Consider the following 19,551-nt stretch of genomic DNA (forward strand, 5'->3'; position numbering starts at 1 on the left):
TTCTGTCAGAGAACCTAATCCTTCCCCTTGTTCTTCCCCTCCTCCCCTTTTTCGTTCCCTCCTTCCCCGCCTCTCCTGAAAACTTCCCCAATACAATCAACTTTTTGAAGATCAAATTCTTATCGAATCCAATTTCTCACAATAATTCCAGGTAGGATAACCATACCTATGTCTCTCTCTCTCTCTCCCCCTCTTTCTTTCTCTCTTTCTCTGTCTCTCTCACTCACTCTCTCTCTATCAATCTCTCTATCTTTATTTCTTGTTACAGGTGATATGGACGAAAGGTAGGTTTAAGGACTTTAAGGTATCCTTCTTGGAATCCGCATTAAAGGAAAAGTTAGATTGAAACTTTTTCTTTTAATTTTTCTTCTTCTTGTCCTATTTCTTCTTCACCTCTTTCTTCTTCTCCTTACTGTTCTTCATCTCCTTATTGTTCTTCATCTCCTTCTTGTTCTTCATCTCGTCCTATTCTTTTCACGTTCTATTACCCGAACTTGGCATAGAGAAATCCGAGTAGACAACAACTTGAATAAAATACGAACATTGATAAGTATTTGTTTGTTCGGCTGATTTATGTGATATCTAATAGCTTTTGTAGAGAACATGAACCTTTACTGGAGAAATATGCTATTCTGATATTGTCTTTTGTGCAATATTGCCTCGAGTCTTTCTGATTTCAAATCTGGAAACAAAGCAAGTCATCCTTCGAATGGAATATGAGAAAATAACAAACAGTATTGTTATATCATATATGATTGTAACCCCTAGCTTCACCACAAAGAATTCCACAATAAATTATTTGTTATTACAATAGGTACTTTTTTTTTCAAACCTACTAGATCTTATCTGTGTATCTAATGTATCTACCTATTTACATTTTTTCTTCTATCTTGCGACGTAATAGAGCTACCATTTTTCTTTTCCTTATGCTTTTCTTTTCCTTGCACAAAACAAAAGTATGAGAAAATAACAAACAGTATTGTTATATCATATATGATTGTAACCCCTAGCTTCACCACAAAGAATTCCACAATAAATTATTTGTTATTACAATAGGTACTTTTTTTTCAAACCTACTAGATCTTATCTGTGTATCTAAAGTATCTATTTACATTTTTTCTTCTATCTTGCGACGTAATAGAGCTACCATTTTTCTTTTCCTTATGCTTTTCTTTTCCTTGCACAAAAAAGAGTCACTGTTGTGTGACCCAGTGAGAGAGAGAGGGGGGAGAGAGAGAGAAAGAGACAGCAGGAAATATAAACCATACCAGAGAGTTGTAGGGCATTGTAATATACAAGTAAGAAATAAGGATACGGGCATGGAGAAAGATACATGGGTATACCTATTCAGAGAAAAAAAGGGATCCAAAGAGAAGGAGAGAGGGGAGAAAGATTCAACGAGCTGGGTCCGTCCCTCCGGGAATTTTTTAGCCCGTAGTTTATTCGATCCTGATTAGAGAAAATCAGTACCTATGTACCTACCTAATTAAGAGTCACTGTTGTGTGACCCAGTGAGAGAGAGAGAGAGGGGGAGAGAGAAAGAGACAGCAGGAAATATAAACCATACCAGAGAGTTGTAGGGCATTGTAATATACAAGTAAGATATAAGGATACGGGCATGGAGAAAGATACATGGGTATACCTATTCAGAGAAAAAAGGGATCCAAGAGAAGGAGAGAGGGGAGAAAGATTCAACAAGCTGGGTCCGACCCTCCGGGAATTTTTTTAGCCCGTAGTTTATTCGATCGTGATTAGAGAAAATCAGTACCTATGTACCTACCTAATTTGTTTAATATTAGTTTTTATTATTCTTTATTTGATTTTTTGATTTTACTTTCATGTAATGATTTAAAATCAGGACTCGAGCCCGTTCTTCCTTTATCCCCGTATAATGTTTAGGTCACCCATCCATTTATTGGCCTTCCTCGGCGTAGGTTAACATAGGTAACGCTAAAACCGGGCTTAAATGATCGACTGAAGGGTTATCTAAAACTTTCTCGCTTTGAGTTCATAGGTCGTCGCGACAAATTTTAAGATCAGAGTTCATTTGTGTGAGAAAATGTGAAAAAATCCCCCAAAAGCGAGGTTTGGATAAGTCCTTCTATGGGGACAGACAGACAGACAGACGACATCCCCCAAAAGCGAGGTTTGGATAAGTCCTTCTATGGGGACAGACAGACAGACAGACGACACCCTCCTATTTCTTTTTCTACTTCTTGCCACAGGAGGAAAGGATAGAGAGAAAAATGGAATGAAAGAGAGAGAGAGAGAGAGAGAGAGAGAAAGAGAGAGAGCTTAGCACATAGGTAGATGGTACTTTATGCGTGGAGTAGGAAAACATTTCACAAATTGATCCGACAAAAAATCGTATAGTACGAACGGTTCCTTTCAAATATACAGGCTTGTACGGAGCTTCATTAGGAAAGAAAGCAAAAAATCGGATGACTTCTGTATTGACTGTCGTGCTACATTTTGTGTCGTATCGGAAGAATATAGTGTCGTGGTAGAAACACTCTCAAATACTCACCTAGATTTTACTAATCCTTCGCTCCTTTGATTAAAAATTTTCTGCACCTACGTTCTTCCTGTACGACCGTTTCTCTAGGTGTTATATTCCGTTATATGTATTCGTTATATTCCGTTATATCTATTCGTTATATCCCGTTATATGTATTCGTAATATTCCGATATATTCGTTATATTTTCCCCAAAAAACCGTTGTGTTGCCCATAACGGTGAAAACGAGGGCAAGCGTAACATCCATGGCGGAAGTGGAAAATTGTTAACCCTTATTTGCTCCAAAAGAATAAGTCCTGGATGTGAAAATTTCATTTTAGCGATAACTAGCAACTGATTGAAAAGGATTTACCGGAGCGAATTTATTTCACGCAGTTTTCCATTCAAGAGAGAGATGAAGATAGAGATTTGAAAGTACCAATGTAAAATCCGTTTTCAAAAAGCGTCCTGTCTTTTAGTGACATGGACGTCAATGGGTTAATGCAACAGACTTTCCCCGGCGTTATAAAACAACTTAATGTAGGTACTTAATAAGTGTTTTATTCTAATTCAATTCAAAGCCCCACCGTCTTATCAGGGTTAAATCCCTCATATAGGATTCTCCGATGCAAGTTTGGAGTATGTGAAGCATTTTCGTATCCTTACATGGTACATCCTGGGGATATTCATCTGAGAACATCCTTCTGCATACTACATCTTATCTGTGTATCTAATGTATCTATTTACATTTTTTCTTCTATCTTGCGACGTAATAGAGCTACCATTTTTCTTTTCCTTATGCTTTTCTTTTCCTTGCACAAAACAAACTCCATCCCAGATAATAAGAAATATCACGGTTATTAAAAACTCATGGACAAATAAAGAACTACAAAGGAAACCAACTCAAGCGGGTAATAATTGTACGTGGAACCCTCATTTAGCATAATAAGAAATATCATGGTTATTAAAAACTCATGGACAAATAAAGAACTACAAAGGAAACCAACTCAAGCGGGTAATAATTGTACGTGGAACCCTCATTTAGCAAATTGTCTATTCCAATCTTCAGAAAAAGCTTTTGACTCTCTTGCGTACACAATTTTCAGTGAAACTCGAGGTATCATGGTTATTAAAAACTCATGGACAAATAAAGAACTACAAAGGAAACCAACTCAAGCGGGTAATAATTGTATGTGGAACCCTCATTTTGCAAATTGTCTATTCCAATCTTCAGAAAAAGCTTTTGACTCTCTTGCGTACACAATTTTCAGTGAAACTCGAAGACAAAGGGAGGAGGATGAGGGAAAAGGGGGCATTGTGGAATTGAATTGTATTTGTGTGTGCGAGCTACCAGCTACCTTTATTATTACGGAGCTATGCCTTTATTACGGAGCTCTATATCTTTATGAAGGTGCGTTTGTAATAAAGGAAGATCTTGCGATGATTTGGGAAAAGCATTGAAGTACAGGTCAGGATAGGTATAGTCCATTTTTTGGACTCTTTTGAAAGAGAAAATAAAGGAAAGGAAGGCATTTTGTGGGAGATCTTGGAATATATGTAAATACATTAGTCCATTTTTTGGACTCTTTTGAAAGAGAAAATAAAGGAAAGGAAGGCATTTTGTGGGAGATCTTGGAATATATGTAAATACATTACCTAAGGATCATAGGTAATATAATTTATCGTCATCCGCTCTAAAAAAGGAAAAGTAAAGATTAATTTTTCCCGATTTCTTCACTAAATGTTCCCCGTTAACCGTTCCTCCCGCATGTAACTGATGTAACAAAAGAGTATGCAACAATGTGGATTCGGCCCTGATTTGAAAATGTGTTACTATTAAGACATTGAAGCACCTGTATTTGCGTAAACACCTACACATACCCGCCATTACCATTACGTATAATATTCCGTTGGATTCAATTACCTACTATGAAAAGAGTTAAAAAAAAAGACATTCTCTTCCCATTCAACCAATTGTGATTCTGTAAATGAACACAAAATGACTTGTTTTAAAATGGGCTCTTTTTTGGTGTTTGGATAAGTCCTTCTATGGAATCTATGGGGACAGACAGACGAAACCGAAGCGAATACAATAGTCCGTCCCTTATACCTTTTTATTACTATTGTAATAATAAAGGAAGGACGGACTAAAAAGGGAGGGGGAATGTGCAATAGGGAAAGAAGGGAGGGGTGAGAAATTCTCCCTTTGTTTATTTTAATTAAAACTGAAATAAATAAATATACAATATAAATAAATATGTAAATAAATAATAGTGCATAGAGGCGATGTGTATCTAGAGTGCTGGTTTTTTCGCTCTTATTTCTCAGTTTTTGCTCTTTTCTTTTCCCTAGGAAATAGTTAGGAGGTACATATCTCATTGCATTTACATTTTAATTTTTTGCCCTTTCTGAAGGAGAGATTAAAAAGAGTAATGAATAAAGGGGTCCGTTGCAAGAAGGTGTGTAACAGAAACATAAGAGTCAATTTTTGTACTGAAAGTGAAGTTTCTCAAAAACGTAGGTACCCGTATACTTATTAAGAAACCAAGATAACATAAGGTCACTCTATTATTGTTTTACTATATTATTATGTATTTATTTTTTCTCCAGTGGAATATGAAAGTTGTTGTCATTGCCTTGTTCTTTTCTTCTTTTACGACGCAACGATAGAACAGCTGCTGCTCTATCCTCTGTCGGAAAGTCCCTCATCAGATGGGCAAATAGGTAATTCATTATTCAGATTTTTCAAAACCAAGTGAGAGAAAGGAAAAGGAGATGATTTTCCAGAAATTATTTACCTCCACCTTGGTGGAAAAAAATTTCAATGGAAAACAGAGAAATTCAAATCGAAAATGATTCTGAAATCTAAAAATCTGGTGTGAACATCACACGACTTTCTATTACATTTGCGGAATACGTATTTGAAAAAAAAAAAAAAAAATGAAATCTAAAAAAAATCGAGGATGCGAGAAATAATAATGAAACTGCACCTGAACCTTGACAAACAATGAATAAGAAGAAGAAGAAGAAGAAGAAGAAGAAGAAGAAGAAGAAGAAGAAGAAGAAGAAAAGAAAATGGAAATACAAATAATAGATAGACATGAAAATGACAATATGAGAATCTTCCGTCTAAAGAAAAACTTACGAAGATCGTTTCTCTATTGGAATTTTTGAAGTTGAATATAAAGTACAAAGCTTAGATAACACAAAATCAAATCACAATGATATACATAATTATGTAGGTACGTACCAATAAGAAAGTATTACAAGTATCATGATAAAGAAAAACATACCTACATACCTAGGTAAATACTTATTTCATGTTGTCTTATAATATTCAAGTGAAACTTTTGTGCAAAGTGTAAGAACTAAAAACTTTCAAGTTCATTCCTTGTCTAAAGAATACCTATTTATAAGCACCTATAAGAACATTCTTGAAGTAATGCCAAGTAGAACAACAAGCTGGGCCCGTCCCTCCTGGATTTTTTTAGTCCGTAGTTTATTCGATCGTGATTAGAGAAAATCAGGAAATCAGGAATCTCGTCTGGAAAACTCAATGTATTATCTTCTCCCTCGACAGTCTACGCCATAATTGGAAACATGATACTCACAAGGTCATACGAGAGTGTTATCCTTGCTAAATATAATGTCGAAGAAAAAAATGCTGACTCAAGACAATATGCTGACCGAGGAAGTTCACACACGAGTCGTAATCTTTTCGTAGAAGATTCGTTTTTCTCAAAACCGGTTGTTATAGTAGAGCCGCACAGAGAAGATGTAAAAGTTACGAAGGAATGCTAGTTGGACTTTTATCCCTTTTCAATGGATCAATAAAAGTATATGAAGTTGAATATAAAGTAGGTACAAAGCTTAGATAACACAAAATCAAATCACAATGATATATGTAGGTACCTACTAATAAGAAAGTATTACAAGTATCATGATAAAGAAAAACATACCTACATACCTAGGTAAATACTTATTTCATGTTGTCTTATAATATTCAAGTGAAACTTTTGTGCAAAGTGTAAGAACTAAAAACTTTCAAGTTCATTCCTTGTCTAAAGAATACCTATTTATAAGCACCTATAAGAACATTCTTGAAGTAATGCCAAGTAGAACAACAAGCTGGGCCCGTCCCTCCGGGAATTTTTTAGTCCGTAGTTTATTCGATTGTGATAAGAGAAAATCAGGAATCTCGTCTGGAAAACTCAATGTATTATCTTCTCCCTCGACAGTCTACGCCATAATTGGAAACATGATACTCACAAGGTCATACGAGAGTGTTATCCTTGCTAAATGTGATGTCGAAGAAGAAAATGCTGACTCAAGACAATATGCTGACTGTGAGGAAGTTCACACACGAGTCGTAATCTTTTCGTAGAAGATTCGTTTTTCTCAAAACCGGTTGTTTTAGTAGAGCCGCACAGAGAAGATGTAAAAGTTACGAAGGAATGCTAGTTGGACTTTTATCCCTTTTCAATGGATCAATAAAAGTATACCAGATCTTTTCCAAGCAGCCCACGACGAGAATGAATTAGCCATCATGATTGCCAACGTTCAATAGAATATGTCACCAAAGGAAGAAGAAAGTACGTCACGTCCCTTTTCACTTCTTCTAATATGTACTCCTTCATCTTAATGGTTAAATTTGTCCTAATGGTCAGATTTGAAGAAATCTCAAAGATTACGACCCGTTAGTAGACTACCTCACGCGAGCGTCTATGCTGACGAGACTTGTGTCACTTTCTGATCCTTAAAACATTTCCATGTCAGTGCGGTAAATGTTGTAAAGATAATTTCTTTCGTCTCTTCTCCTCTCCGTCCTCTTTTGTGATGTCTTTCTCAGCATTGTCATTTTCCCCACTTGATGCTTCAATGTTATTGTAGAATAGGCTTTCGTTATTTTTTTTTCCTTTCCTCCCCATGTTGCAGCATTTCTCTGAACTTGAACGTTTATGACGGTTGCATTTGACTCGCTTGGTGGAACTTTAGAGAATTTAGAGCTTATTATTATGTGCTCTTAGTATCTTGTTTGTCACAGAATGTTTTCCTACTTAGAAGAATTGAAAACAGATTTCCTCCTAACTTTCAGTAAATGAACGTCGGAAAAGTGTCTTCCTTCAAGAGACAGGATATAAAATCCCACAGTGAAGTAATAGCATGGGTTCGGAAAGATAGAGAACTTTTCAAAACAGCTTCTTTTTTATTACTACAAAAAATCTACTTATTCTAAATTGAAGTTGGCAGCCTTGTTCTCTTTATTCTAAATATGTCCACGGTTGCCATTATCCTCATAAGTATGCAGGAAGCACTAGCATTTCAAGGTTCTTATTTTTTCTCTAACAGAAGAAAGCTTTTTCCTGTGATAGATCTTTTTCCTTCTTTGTCATAGGGATGATAATAGCATTGCTGCTGCTGCTGCTTAGTGTGCTTTGAAATCAAATTTCATATAAGAAAATAATAAAACTTTCCAGCAGGGTGTTCGTGATGAAAGGATGTCACCTAACTTATGGATTCCTGCACTTTGAAGATAGGTATTTTCTGTTTATCATGATTTAGTAAAAGCGGAATCCGATATTATTATGCTGAAATGAATTTAAAAAGTACAACAATCTTGTTCTACTGACCCAGTTAAAATTATAGATATAGGGATATATGTTTAATTGACCGTCTAGGTATGACTTGAATATTCACATACCTACTGACGTTCATAGATGTTTCAAAATTACAATTACAAAATCCATTTCGGAAAGAATAATGTGGGTTACACGGAAATGTGAACCCTTTTGTTAGGAAAAAGCTGTCAGAGCTTTCAAAGCAGGGTGTAAATTTGCGGAATGCATTTGAGCTTGTCTTGCATAAGATCATACTCAGGTTTCCTGAAGTCTCTTATGCTTCCTAAAGCTTCAGCTACATCAGGGTTTGCTTACGATATATGACTGAGCAAGCACATTTCCTTCATATTATCACTTTGAATTTGAAAACTTACAGTGCGACAGAGTTGTTGGAGGTGAATCATGAATTATTTGTCCTTCAGTTGATCATTTAAGACCGGTTTCAGCGTCATCTTTGTTAAGCTGCGCCGAGCAAAGCCAATAAATGGATGGGTGACTTAAACATTATATTGGGAATAAAGGGAGAACGGGCTCTAGTCTTGATTTTAAATCAAATTATTTGTGGTGAGGCAGAGAGTTTCTTATGGCCGGAACCTCAATCTGAGTTTAAAGTTGAAGTTCAATTATGCAAAGGAAGTTTAAATCATCGAAGTAGGTAATGTGATTTATAAAAAAAAAGTAATGAAATTGTCAAAATTCACAACACATTCTCATGGTAGTCTCTGGGGTTCAAGGCTACTGCCTTTCGGACTAAATCACGTACCTATGTTTTCTAATAAATTCTGGAAAACCGTCGCTTCATATCGTCAGCATTTTGGTGCGCCGTCGTTTTTCAGCCGTCTCTGATACCAAAGTCATCACCGAATTAGGAGCTGTGCATTCATATAATAGGTAAGATATAAGTGACCCAAATTCATTCTAAGTGCACTCACGTTGATAAAGTGCATGGAAGCAGAATGTGCCGAAATTTCTATCCTGTACAAATAAGATGTGCATTGTGCTTATTATGATCTAGTGTTATGTTGATAATCTAAGAGAAGAATATTTCTTTATTTGATATGGCTAATTAGCTATAGAAGAAAAACTGAGTGTGTACTCTCTTTTTGTCCTAACGCTTTAAGTAAACCTCGGAATTTGGGTTACTATCCAGGAGTCCAGGCTAAGTACGAGCGAACTGCACGTGTAAAGGGAATTGTTTGGAAGATAGAAATTACATTTTCCTGTACGAGTATTACATAATACTCGTAATACCATCATAAGTTTTACAACCAGAAGAACAGAAGATTGATTGGAAAGTGGGTACCTACTACCTACATAATCCAGGGGATAAAAACTTCAAAGGTTCCCATAGTACGAGCATATCCATCTTTCTACGAGAGGAGTAATACCTTTGAAAAATTCTGCAGAGAAAAATCGGGGTTCATCTTGACTTGAGGTTCTAAAAAGATACCAATATAACTGGGAAAAGCAACAATATCTCGTAATTGAAAGTAGGTCATGTTGGTAAGAAAAATGCAGTTGCCAAATGACAGGCGTTCCCCCGTGTTTACTTTGAATGTGCGTAAGCGATATTTATTTAGGAATCCGCATTACGCAAACTAATAAATTAGGAACCAAACTGTTCGACGATCCGATCCCTTGGTATTTATTATTTTCCCGGGGTCAGTATGATTCACTGATAAGCAGAATGACATGCGTTGCGTCTCTGTCAGGGTACCTATCTCGCAGACACGTTAGTAATCACTGGAAAAGGAATTTTAACCTGACTTGCTTGAGCATTTGAAACCCCTTCAACCTTAAGGATAGCCCTCACCTAGTGGTCACGTTCTAGTCAAATGTTATTACGATATGTGTAATCATTATTCCAAGTCACTCCAAGGATGTAGGTGGGACTGTAATACCGTAATGGTACCACCACACTCTTTCTACCCCTTGTCTCTCAACGTGGTCCCATTAATGTCGAAGCAATAAAGCCTAATTACAATAGTTATTGCACCCTTAGGAACAATCCCCGACCCTTCTCAAACCCCGCTCATACCTCTTCTCAAACCCCGCTCATACCTCTTCTCAAACCCCGCTCATACCTCTTCTCAAACCCCACTCGTACCTCTTTCCGCAAAACTATAATCAGATAAGCGTCTCCACCAATACACTAGCGAGTATTTTAAATTCACCTCCATAGGACAGAACCTGATGCATTCAAAGAAGTATAAAGAAATCGTGTGAAGAAAGGAAAAGAGGAAGTAACAGAGACGAGGAGCAATGTGGATAATAACAGTAACATTTTATGTGCTCGTTGGTAATAATACTCATGCACTAAACAGAATAAACACTCCGAGCACGGGTGCAATGATATCTCCATATCTTGTTGATAATGATGCCAACGAGGTTGGTATTCTGGTTGGTAAAAAAGAACACACTCCCTCTCTGGAGTCTTGGCAGTGATATTGATCAAAGACAAAGAATGACACAGATTTTTATAAACGCCATCTGCGACGATAGCGATAGCTCGTTGAATGCACTAGTTTCCAATGGATTACTGAATTCAAGCAGCATTACGCGTGTCGCTGAATGCAGGTAAAACCTCTATCGTGAGAAGGCCTTGGTTTTTAAAAGCGACGTAAAAGCTTCAAGACCTTCAAGTCAAAGATTTTTACAAAAATCAAAGTGGGTAAGATATTAAAATCAATAGCTAAAGTAAATAAATAAGTAAACATACGTTTATGCTCAGTAAATAAGTAGTTGTAATTTTAATTATGATAGATATAATAGGTGACAGATATTCTGAATTTGTACTTCTATAATTGTGGAAAATACAATAATTGATTAAAAGGAACAATATCTAATATATAGATTGATGAAGGATTAAAAATCTGAATAGAGAAGGGTAATCTTACTTTGATCAACTCCTTTGCATGCTCCTTATTAAGCTGACTTTCTAGAGTGGACCAGAATGTTGACTCCACTGTCACAGGCCTTCAGCTTGCTGTAGCCATCAACTTCAGCCTTCTTGGTGATGTAGTAGGTGAGTTTTCTGTCAGGGTTTCCAGCTGGGGTGGTTGAGCTAGTGCCAGAAGGAGTGGTTGCTCCAGAAACAGCTCCAGAAACAGCAGATCGGGTGGTTGAGCTAGTGCCAGAAGGAGTGGTTGCTCCAGAAACTGCTCCAGAAACAGCAGATGGGGTGGTTGAGCTAGTGCCAGAAGGAGTGGTTGCTCCAGAAACAGCAGATGGGGTGGTTGAGCTAGTGCCAGAAGGAGTGGTTGCTCCAGAAACAGCAGATGAGACTCCTGATTCAATGGGGAGAGTGAAGGAGCAGATACCTACGTCACGACATTCAGGAGTGGATCCATTGACTTTCTCAACGATTGCCTTGCAAGCAGCATCAGCAACACCCTTGGCAGAACATACGTTGGCCAGAGTAGGATCAGCACAGATGGCAGCTTCGACTTCAGGGAGAGGGGCTGGGGGATCCTGAGGACCGCTGGAGGAACTCTTGGGACCGAGTGTGGTGGTGCTGGAGCCTTCTGGAAGAGGATTAGCAGATACAGCCACGACAAGGAGAGCTACGGCAGCGAAGAACTTCATGTTGATCAAGTTTGGTTGTTGTTATGTTACTATTGAACAACTGAGAAATTGAAAGTGACTATTCGAAGGGGATGCTTGGGTTTATATACTAAAATTTTTGGCCTGATGACATCATTTTTAAGTATTTGTTTACATATGTTTCACTAAACTGGATGCTTCCTCAAAGATCCTTTGTTTGCACACGTTTGGCGAAGGAAAATAATAAATTTGGTGATTTACAATTTATGTGGGAATGTAGGTGTATGTAAATATTGATTATGCTATCCTCCATACAAAATCTCCTTATCTCAATGGTGCTCCCCGATTTGGTACAGAGGGATAAAATTTCACCATCTAGCATTAAGAGTACCTAGATCTGACATGACAGTTTTTATGACACGCGTCGAAATGTTAACCTAGGGTAAACAGAGAATATTTCGACAGCTCAATCTAATACTTTTCACCCATAAATAATTACTTACCTTAATGGCACACAATCCCTAATGTCATCATTTAAATGGTAACAAATAATCCATTTCTCAATGTGTACCTTTAGGCAATAAATTGTTTTGCGTGAAATCAATCGAACAGTTTGGTTCCTAATTTATTAGTTTGCGTAATGCGGATTCCTAAATAAATATCGCTTACGCACATTCAAAGTAAACACGGGGGAACGCCTGTCATTTGGCAACTGCATTTTTCTTACCAACAACGTGTGTTAATAGTTCGCCGTCTGCTGAGTTTGTGTTGTAACGAAAATTATTCAGCGGAAAATGCACGAGCATAAGCGAAGAAGCTGTTTATATTTTTCTCTAGGATTTTCAAGAAAAGCTATGTACATACAGGTGAGCTTAGCTACTTTATGAAATCCGTTGCATATTATTATTATCTAATATCTACCTTCATGAATAAGGTTACTTCATAATTATGTAAGTACCGACATGATGAATAAATTAGCTTATCATTAGAGATTTTTTTGTCTGAAGCTCTAATTCATCCAGATTCATTTTGAAAAAAGAAAAAAAAAATAAATAAAAAAAAAACGAATCCAATGAATGCAATAAAAGGGAATCCAAAGAATCTAGATTATGAACCTGTCGGATCAGAACTCATTGGCTTAATGATTAAAAAAAGCTATTGTCTCAGACCGAAAAAAAGAGAAGACGACGAAGGAGAAGAAGGAGGAGGAGGAGGAGGAGGAGAAGGAGAAGGAGGTGGAGGAGGAGGAAGAGAATCAGTATGAGCTACATATTTTGATTTGGTCTCTTCCACTGCTTTCTTCACACGATTTCTTTATACTTCTTTGAATGCATCAGGTGCAGTCCTATGGAGGTGAATTTGAGGGGTAAATTTAAAATACTCGCTAGTGTATTGGTGGAGATGCTTATCTGATATTCCTGTTAATGAGGGGGTCGTGGGTTCAATCTCAGTCGCAGTATAACTTTTTCTCCCCAGGATTTTTTGAGAATTTGGCCAAAATAGAGTAGTACCTATCTAGTAGCTTAATTCGGAGGTGAAGGGACTTTTCCAGTATTAGCGGAATGGCGGAACTCCAGCCCTCCGGAATACGACCCCAACGTTATACCCCTGAGCCCCTGGGGCTGGTTATGTCCTGCCAAAAAACCAATCCTGTTCGTCATTCACTTCTCGGTTCTTTTTATATCTCTTTTTTCCATGTACTGCCTTCGCCATTTTATCTCGACGGTTTTTACTGTTCAGTAAAACACTACTCATATTTAGCGAAAATGTAAAAATAAACTTTAATATCCCCCCTCCCTCCTCGCGGGGATCTGATCGTTGAAAGCTGAAAAACCAATCCTGTTCGTCATTCACTTCTCTGTTCTTTTTATATCTCTTTTTTCCATGTACTGCCTTTGCCATTTTATCTCGACGGTTTTTACTGTTCACTAAAACACTACTCATATTTAGCGAAAATGTAAAAATAAACTTTAATATCCCCCCTCCCTCCTCGCGGGGATCTGATCGTTGAAAGCTGTTTTTCCACAAGGATTTTCGGCAACTCTCCTAATAGAAAGCATTATGGCTTTGTTTGTTTTACTATTATCATTGCCGGGATCAGCACAGCCCTCCGGTCTCTGTGGTTTCTGTTAAACGCTTCAGCACATTTTTACTGGCAAAGTTAGGTAAACACATAAAAAACTTTCGTGAATGCTTTTAGAATAGTTTTTTTTCGGACAAGTGTTTCAAACCTTTTATCCTAACCTAAGTTTTGAAAACAGGCCGAAAACCTCTAAACTTTTAGAGTGGGTATTAAAAATAATTGCGGACGCTTCCTAATTTTTATGGACGTCAAAGAAATAATAGAGAATAGGTGAGGGAAATCTCTCCATGGCATTACTTTTGGTGAGACTGGATTTCTCAAGATTGTGGACCAAAAATTTCGCCTGCGGCGCTCTAATTTATTTTGCTCACTTTAGCGTTCAGCTAAAATTAGGATAAGAAAATATCTAGCAAAATTTTCAAAGATTTCGCCTGCGGCACTCCATATTTTATTTTGCTCACTTTAGCGTTCAGCGAAAATTAGGATAAGAGAATATCTAAGAATTAGGTACGTCAAAAATTAACTTGTGACAAGCATGAGGCACATATCTACCTACTTTTTGAAATTTTTCGCCTGCGGCGCTGAAAATTTTAAGTTCGATCAGCCCAAACTGGGGGCCCCGCGCCTTTGAAACTGCCCCGGGCCCCACGGGGGTCTAATCCGGCCCTGGGTGAGGGCTATCCTTAGGGTTGAAGGGGTTTCAAATGCTCAAGCAAGTCAGGTTAAAATTCCTCTTCCAGTGAGTAGGTACTAACGTGTCTGCGAGATAGGTACCCTGACAGAAACGCAACGCATGTCATTCTGCTTATCAGTGAATCATACTGACCCCGGGAAAATAATAAATATCAAGGGATCGGATCGAATTGAAAATACTAACGAAAACTTAAATAACTAGTTAAAACCATAACCATAAATAAAAGAAGCCCTATTAATAGGGAAATAAAGACATGTTTTATTTAATAACAATAATAACTCATTACAGAATAGATATGCTCATAGGTCAGTGTTCTTTTTACCAACTGATTGGCCCATTTTCGAATCCCAACTAACACTCACCATTCTTCAAGCTCCTTCTACTGCCCTGAAATAGACGGTTATTCACAGTAGTGTTGTTCTTACCTCATAGACAGCACCGAGTGGCATCACCAAACAGGCTACCATGAGATCTGCCACAGCCAGAGACACTATCAGGTAGTTAGCCACGCTCTGCAGATTCTTCTCTAACAGGATGGCAGCTATTACGAACACATTTCCTGGAAACAATAAAAGGGAGAAGCATTAAGAACTGGGAATACTTTGTAATCAAGAAGTCGTGGGTTTAGTCCTAGCAGAATTCTATCCTCAACAATTTTTGCAGAATTAGACCAAAAAGCTGTACCTTACTACTAGGGTAAACCGGGTAAAAGGACTCTTAGTCCTATTCCATATATTATTATTAGGACTGATAATATAGAAGTTTCATGGAGACCAGTAGGTATTTATCACGGAGCTATCATTACTTTCCGGAGATTTTGTAAAACAACGTGATAAATATCAAAAAAAAATCGGAATAAATCACAAAAGCAGCCTCCCTTCGAAACTTCCGTGAGGTGTTGGAACATCCCCTTTCCAATTTCAACAAAAACTTGTGATAAATGTTGTCCCTGATCGCCATTTTTGTTTGGAACAAATTAACGAGGGAAAAAAGTTTGGTACTGGCAGGGATTGTTCTCCTCTTTCAAAATGTAAACACGGGAAAACAGTCCGTGTCCTATTTCCCATCATGAAGTGTAGAAGTAGAACGTAGAATTTATTTACGTCGCAGATAGGTAGGTACCTTATAATTTATTTAATTTAAATATGAAATGAGACAGGTACGAGCAACATAGGATGGGATACGAGCAGGTTTCCCGGCAGCTAGGATCGGAACGCCACCTTTTAATAATAAAGTAAATGAGACATCTCCACTAATTTTTGTCGTTGCACATTGCATACTCAACAAGTTACACGGCATTCATACAAATTTATCTACTAGGTAAAATTCGACTTGGAAATGTTCTTGGGAGAACCGTGTTAAAGGAAGGACCGTTATTCGTACCTAACATATTTTTACCTTCTTGAATCTAGTCAGTTTGAAGTACGAGTACGTGAAAGTCTCTCAACCTTGACTTTATTTACAATATTATAGGTAGGTATGTTCATAGATTCTAAATCACAATAAATTGACAGTTTTTACTCGAATAAAATGCGGGTATTTGATGTCGCCCGATTTTTATTTTACCAAATATGGAAAATTTCATAAATAAATTCTAAAATCTTGACAACATTTTGCCCGTCCCGACCGCGACCTCCAATTATAAATTTTTCCTTCCAGGGGACAAACTTGAAACCCCCTTCATCCCTTCAATGTGGTGATAATTAACGATAGTTGAAGTAAAGTTTGTAGTTTGGAATATCGGGACCAGAGGATTCCATGAATCATTTATTACAAAGTTTTAACGCTTCGTGGACTTGCATTTAATTAATCATTTATTCTTATTGTTAACGATTCAATATTTTCGTTAAATACAAATTTCTCGAGGGTAAACTTTGAACTTTCAACTTGCAAGTCGCGTGGACTGAGTATGGTTTGAAATTTAAGAATGAGGTAAAACTTGAGTAAGTTTCTTCAAGAGAATAATAATGTACTTATACTTAGTCAAATTAATGTAAACTTGAATATTGGTTGTTCTGATTTAATTATTTCCACAATTTTCTTTGGTAATATCTTTGGTTCAAAGGGTTAACAGACAAAGTCATTAGTTTAATGGACACTGATCAGGAACTCCAATCAATAAAATTATTGTTATTGGGAAATTAACCCATGTTTAGTCTTTGGTTGAAAGCTCCTACGAATCTATACATTCAATAAATCTACACTACCTATACCATAATAATTAAATAAAATAGTATAAAATAACGAATTATGAATAAATGCTTGAAAGGGTTTCAAAACTAAAAGTAAACTCTACGATGAAAGTTTAGTTAGACTATCAAAAGAAACGCTCGAGTTCCGAGCATAATTATGCTCAAAACTCAACATTTCAATAGTAAGTGGAAAACTATTGCAGACAATCAAAACAAAAACAATCACCGAATGGAAATTAAATAAACAAAAAACTTCGGAAAGGTAAGAGGTACTTGCATAAACAAAAAACAAGTTCTCGAATAAAAGTAGGACCATAAAATTTTCGAATAAAATTCGAACTAATAAATTTCCCAAGTAATAAATTATGTATGTTCTAGTACTTCTGTCAGGGTGCCGCTCCGAGTTTGGAGTTGTTTTCCAAACAAATTTTTTATTTCCATTTTATTAGCCACCAAATTGTCTCCAGAATGGATGGTTACGTGCAAGGTTGTCTCTGAGGTCTTGTTTGAATATTCTAGTCTGAGGGAATTCGTCACCAGTCGAGACAGATATGTCAAAATTACCTTCATGATTGAATAAACATGATATTCCTTCACTCTGTGTCCATCTAATGATGTCGGTTTTGAAAGAAGAGTATGTATATGATATGGAGGAGGTAGTGGACGAGGAGAATAATTGAATTGAAAGAATTTCATTTTTCAACATACTCTGGTATGTTATTTACAAGAAACGAAAAGGAATAATAGAAAGTAAAAAAAAGAGAAGACGACGAAGGAGAAGAAGGAGGAGGAGGAGGAGAAGGAGAAGGAGGTGGAGGAGGAGGAAGAGAATCAGTATGAGCTACATATTTTGATTTGGTCTCTTCCACTTGACTTTAGGTGGGGATTTGTAGGTCATACGTTGGTGATTTACCAACAAAAACTGGCCATGTATCCAGATAATAAAATTATCATAATATGTAATGTTCCATAAATTAACATTAGCTTTTTTTTCCGTCATAAATTTTCATTACATATACCGTTCCATTTAGCTGTTCCCCAGGGAGGGGGGGGGGTAGCCTGTTCCCCTCAACTGGTCTCACAGTCTTTGTCTACTCTCACAACACAAATCTTAGGCAAGCCACCCACGCCCACTCCGTCGCGTCGGGACGTGTATGGCGGAAAAATCCTCAGCCCGCGGTCCATCAGACGGTCTGACCTGAGAGTGAGTTTTAGGCATTAGCTTTTATTTAAATGTTATATTTTAACGTCCGTTCATACAATACATGATGGAGCAGCCTGCATGTGAGCTGTGCTCGGTATAGTTGATGTGGCGTACGGGAGAGTTTGCCGTGACGTCAGTATATAAGATTTACCGGTATTTTTTTCAAATCGTTTTATCTCGGGATATAGAAGTCGTAGAAGAAAAAATAAAAATTTCCTAGCTCCTCATTTTTTCTGCTCTTTGATTTTGAAACCTCACGTAAGTCAGCGCAACTAGTCTATTGTGTTATTATGTAGCATTGTAGCAACATGACTCGTATTATAGTTTTCATTTGACTACGACAGTATACCAATTACCTAACTGTTAAGGTCACGCCACGTGCAATTTCTACTCTCCTCAGGGCTACATTCATTTTGTCTACAGACTTGTTTGTTTTTAGCCCGTCCTTCCTTTATTTCTACGCATTTTGACGTGAAATCTGACGTCACAACTCTTTGAACTTTTTCACGATTAAAAAAATGCCGGTAAATCGTGAACTTTGAGTCACGGCATACGCTCCCGTAGGCGATGACGTCATAATTTATGACTCTCGCTTCGTTTGTTTGTGCGCAAGCGTTTCTACGCATTTTGACGTGAAATCTGACGTCACAACTCTTTGAACTTTTTCATTAGAACGGCAATTAAAAAATGAATTTTCGACCTTTTAAATTTACTTTTTCGGAGTTTTGACCTCAGATTTGGATTTTTTACTACTTTTTACGAAGGAATCAACCATTTATTAATAATTTTTATCCATTTGCAACTGCTCCATTTTACTCTATTTGTTCCATCTCACTTCCTCTTTCTTGCTAACTTTTTTGTTAGCATGGTGGACTATGGAGGAACGGAAAATAAAATTTGAATTTTCGACCTTTTACAGTTATTTTTTCGAAGTTTTGACCTCAGATTTGGATTTTTTACTACTTTTTACGAAGGAATCAACCATTTATTAATAATTTGTACCCATTTGCAACTGCTCCATTTTACTCTATTTGTTCCATCTCACTTCCTCTTTCTTGCTAACTTTTTTGTTAGCATGGTGGGACTATGGATCTGAAGGTTGGTAGTGCGAGCCTTACAAGGCAGACGCACTACCAACCAATCTAACTTAGGTTGGAGAGGTATTCCTTATGTTAAAATTAAATTATTGTGATTTTGACTGAAAATCGTAAGAACTATTTCTTCCTTGAAAAGTTGCTATAGTTATTGACATATAGGTATAAAAAAGTTTTCTATTACTAGGTTTTTATTTGGCGTTTCATTTTGTTTATGTTTTCTTGGTTTGAATTAAACTAGACTCCATTTCCCAACATATTGTGCACAGTAACTGTACCGATAGCTCTCTCTCTCTCTCTCTCTCCTTCTTTCTCTCTCTCTCTCTCTCTCTCTCTCTTTCTTTCTCTCTCTCTGTCCTCCTTTCTCTCTCTATCTCTATTTCTTTTCGTCTCTCTCTTTCTCTCACGCAGACACGTTTCCTCTTTTTCTCTCTCGTTACTCACTTTAATTTTACTCTATTGGTTCCATCTCACTTCCTCTTTCTTGCTAACTTTATTTGTTAGCATGGTGGACTATGGATCTGAAGGTTGGTAGTGCGAGTGTAAGTTAAGTCCAAAAAATTAGCATATATACTTACATATACCAATAGCATATACAATTTGAATCAATCAATCAGAATATATTAT

The 19,551-nt window shown here is 37.0% G+C and overlaps 2 protein-coding genes across 3 annotated transcripts in view; both read right to left on the reverse strand.

The window, feature by feature from the left end:
- LOC103509363 (5-hydroxytryptamine receptor-like) overlaps positions 1-19,551 on the reverse strand; it is an 81,151-nt gene that overhangs the window by 36,234 nt on the left and 25,366 nt on the right. For both annotated transcript variants that reach the window (XM_017444168.2, XM_026823729.1), the window contains exon 2: positions 14,860-14,993. In XM_017444168.2, coding sequence (XP_017299657.2) covers positions 14,860-14,993 — 134 coding nt within the window. The remainder of the gene's footprint in view (positions 1-14,859; positions 14,994-19,551) is intronic.
- On the reverse strand, positions 11,000-11,759 carry LOC113467515 (probable GPI-anchored adhesin-like protein PGA18). The gene has a single exon (XM_026823730.1). It carries the CDS (start codon positions 11,697-11,699, stop codon positions 11,040-11,042), a length of 660 nt encoding a protein of 219 aa, XP_026679531.1. The 5' UTR covers positions 11,700-11,759; the 3' UTR covers positions 11,000-11,039.

Source organism: Diaphorina citri, unplaced genomic scaffold, assembly GCF_000475195.1.
Source record: "Diaphorina citri unplaced genomic scaffold, Diaci psyllid genome assembly version 1.1 scaffold492, whole genome shotgun sequence".
NCBI classification, from domain to species: Eukaryota; Metazoa; Arthropoda; class Insecta; order Hemiptera; family Psyllidae; genus Diaphorina; species Diaphorina citri.

Bases quoted from the DNA above. Each gene is read 5' to 3' on its own strand.
- LOC113467515 (XM_026823730.1), bottom strand. From the start codon at position 11,699: ATGAAGTTCTTCGCTGCCGTAGCTCTCCTTGTCGTGGCTGTATCTGCT.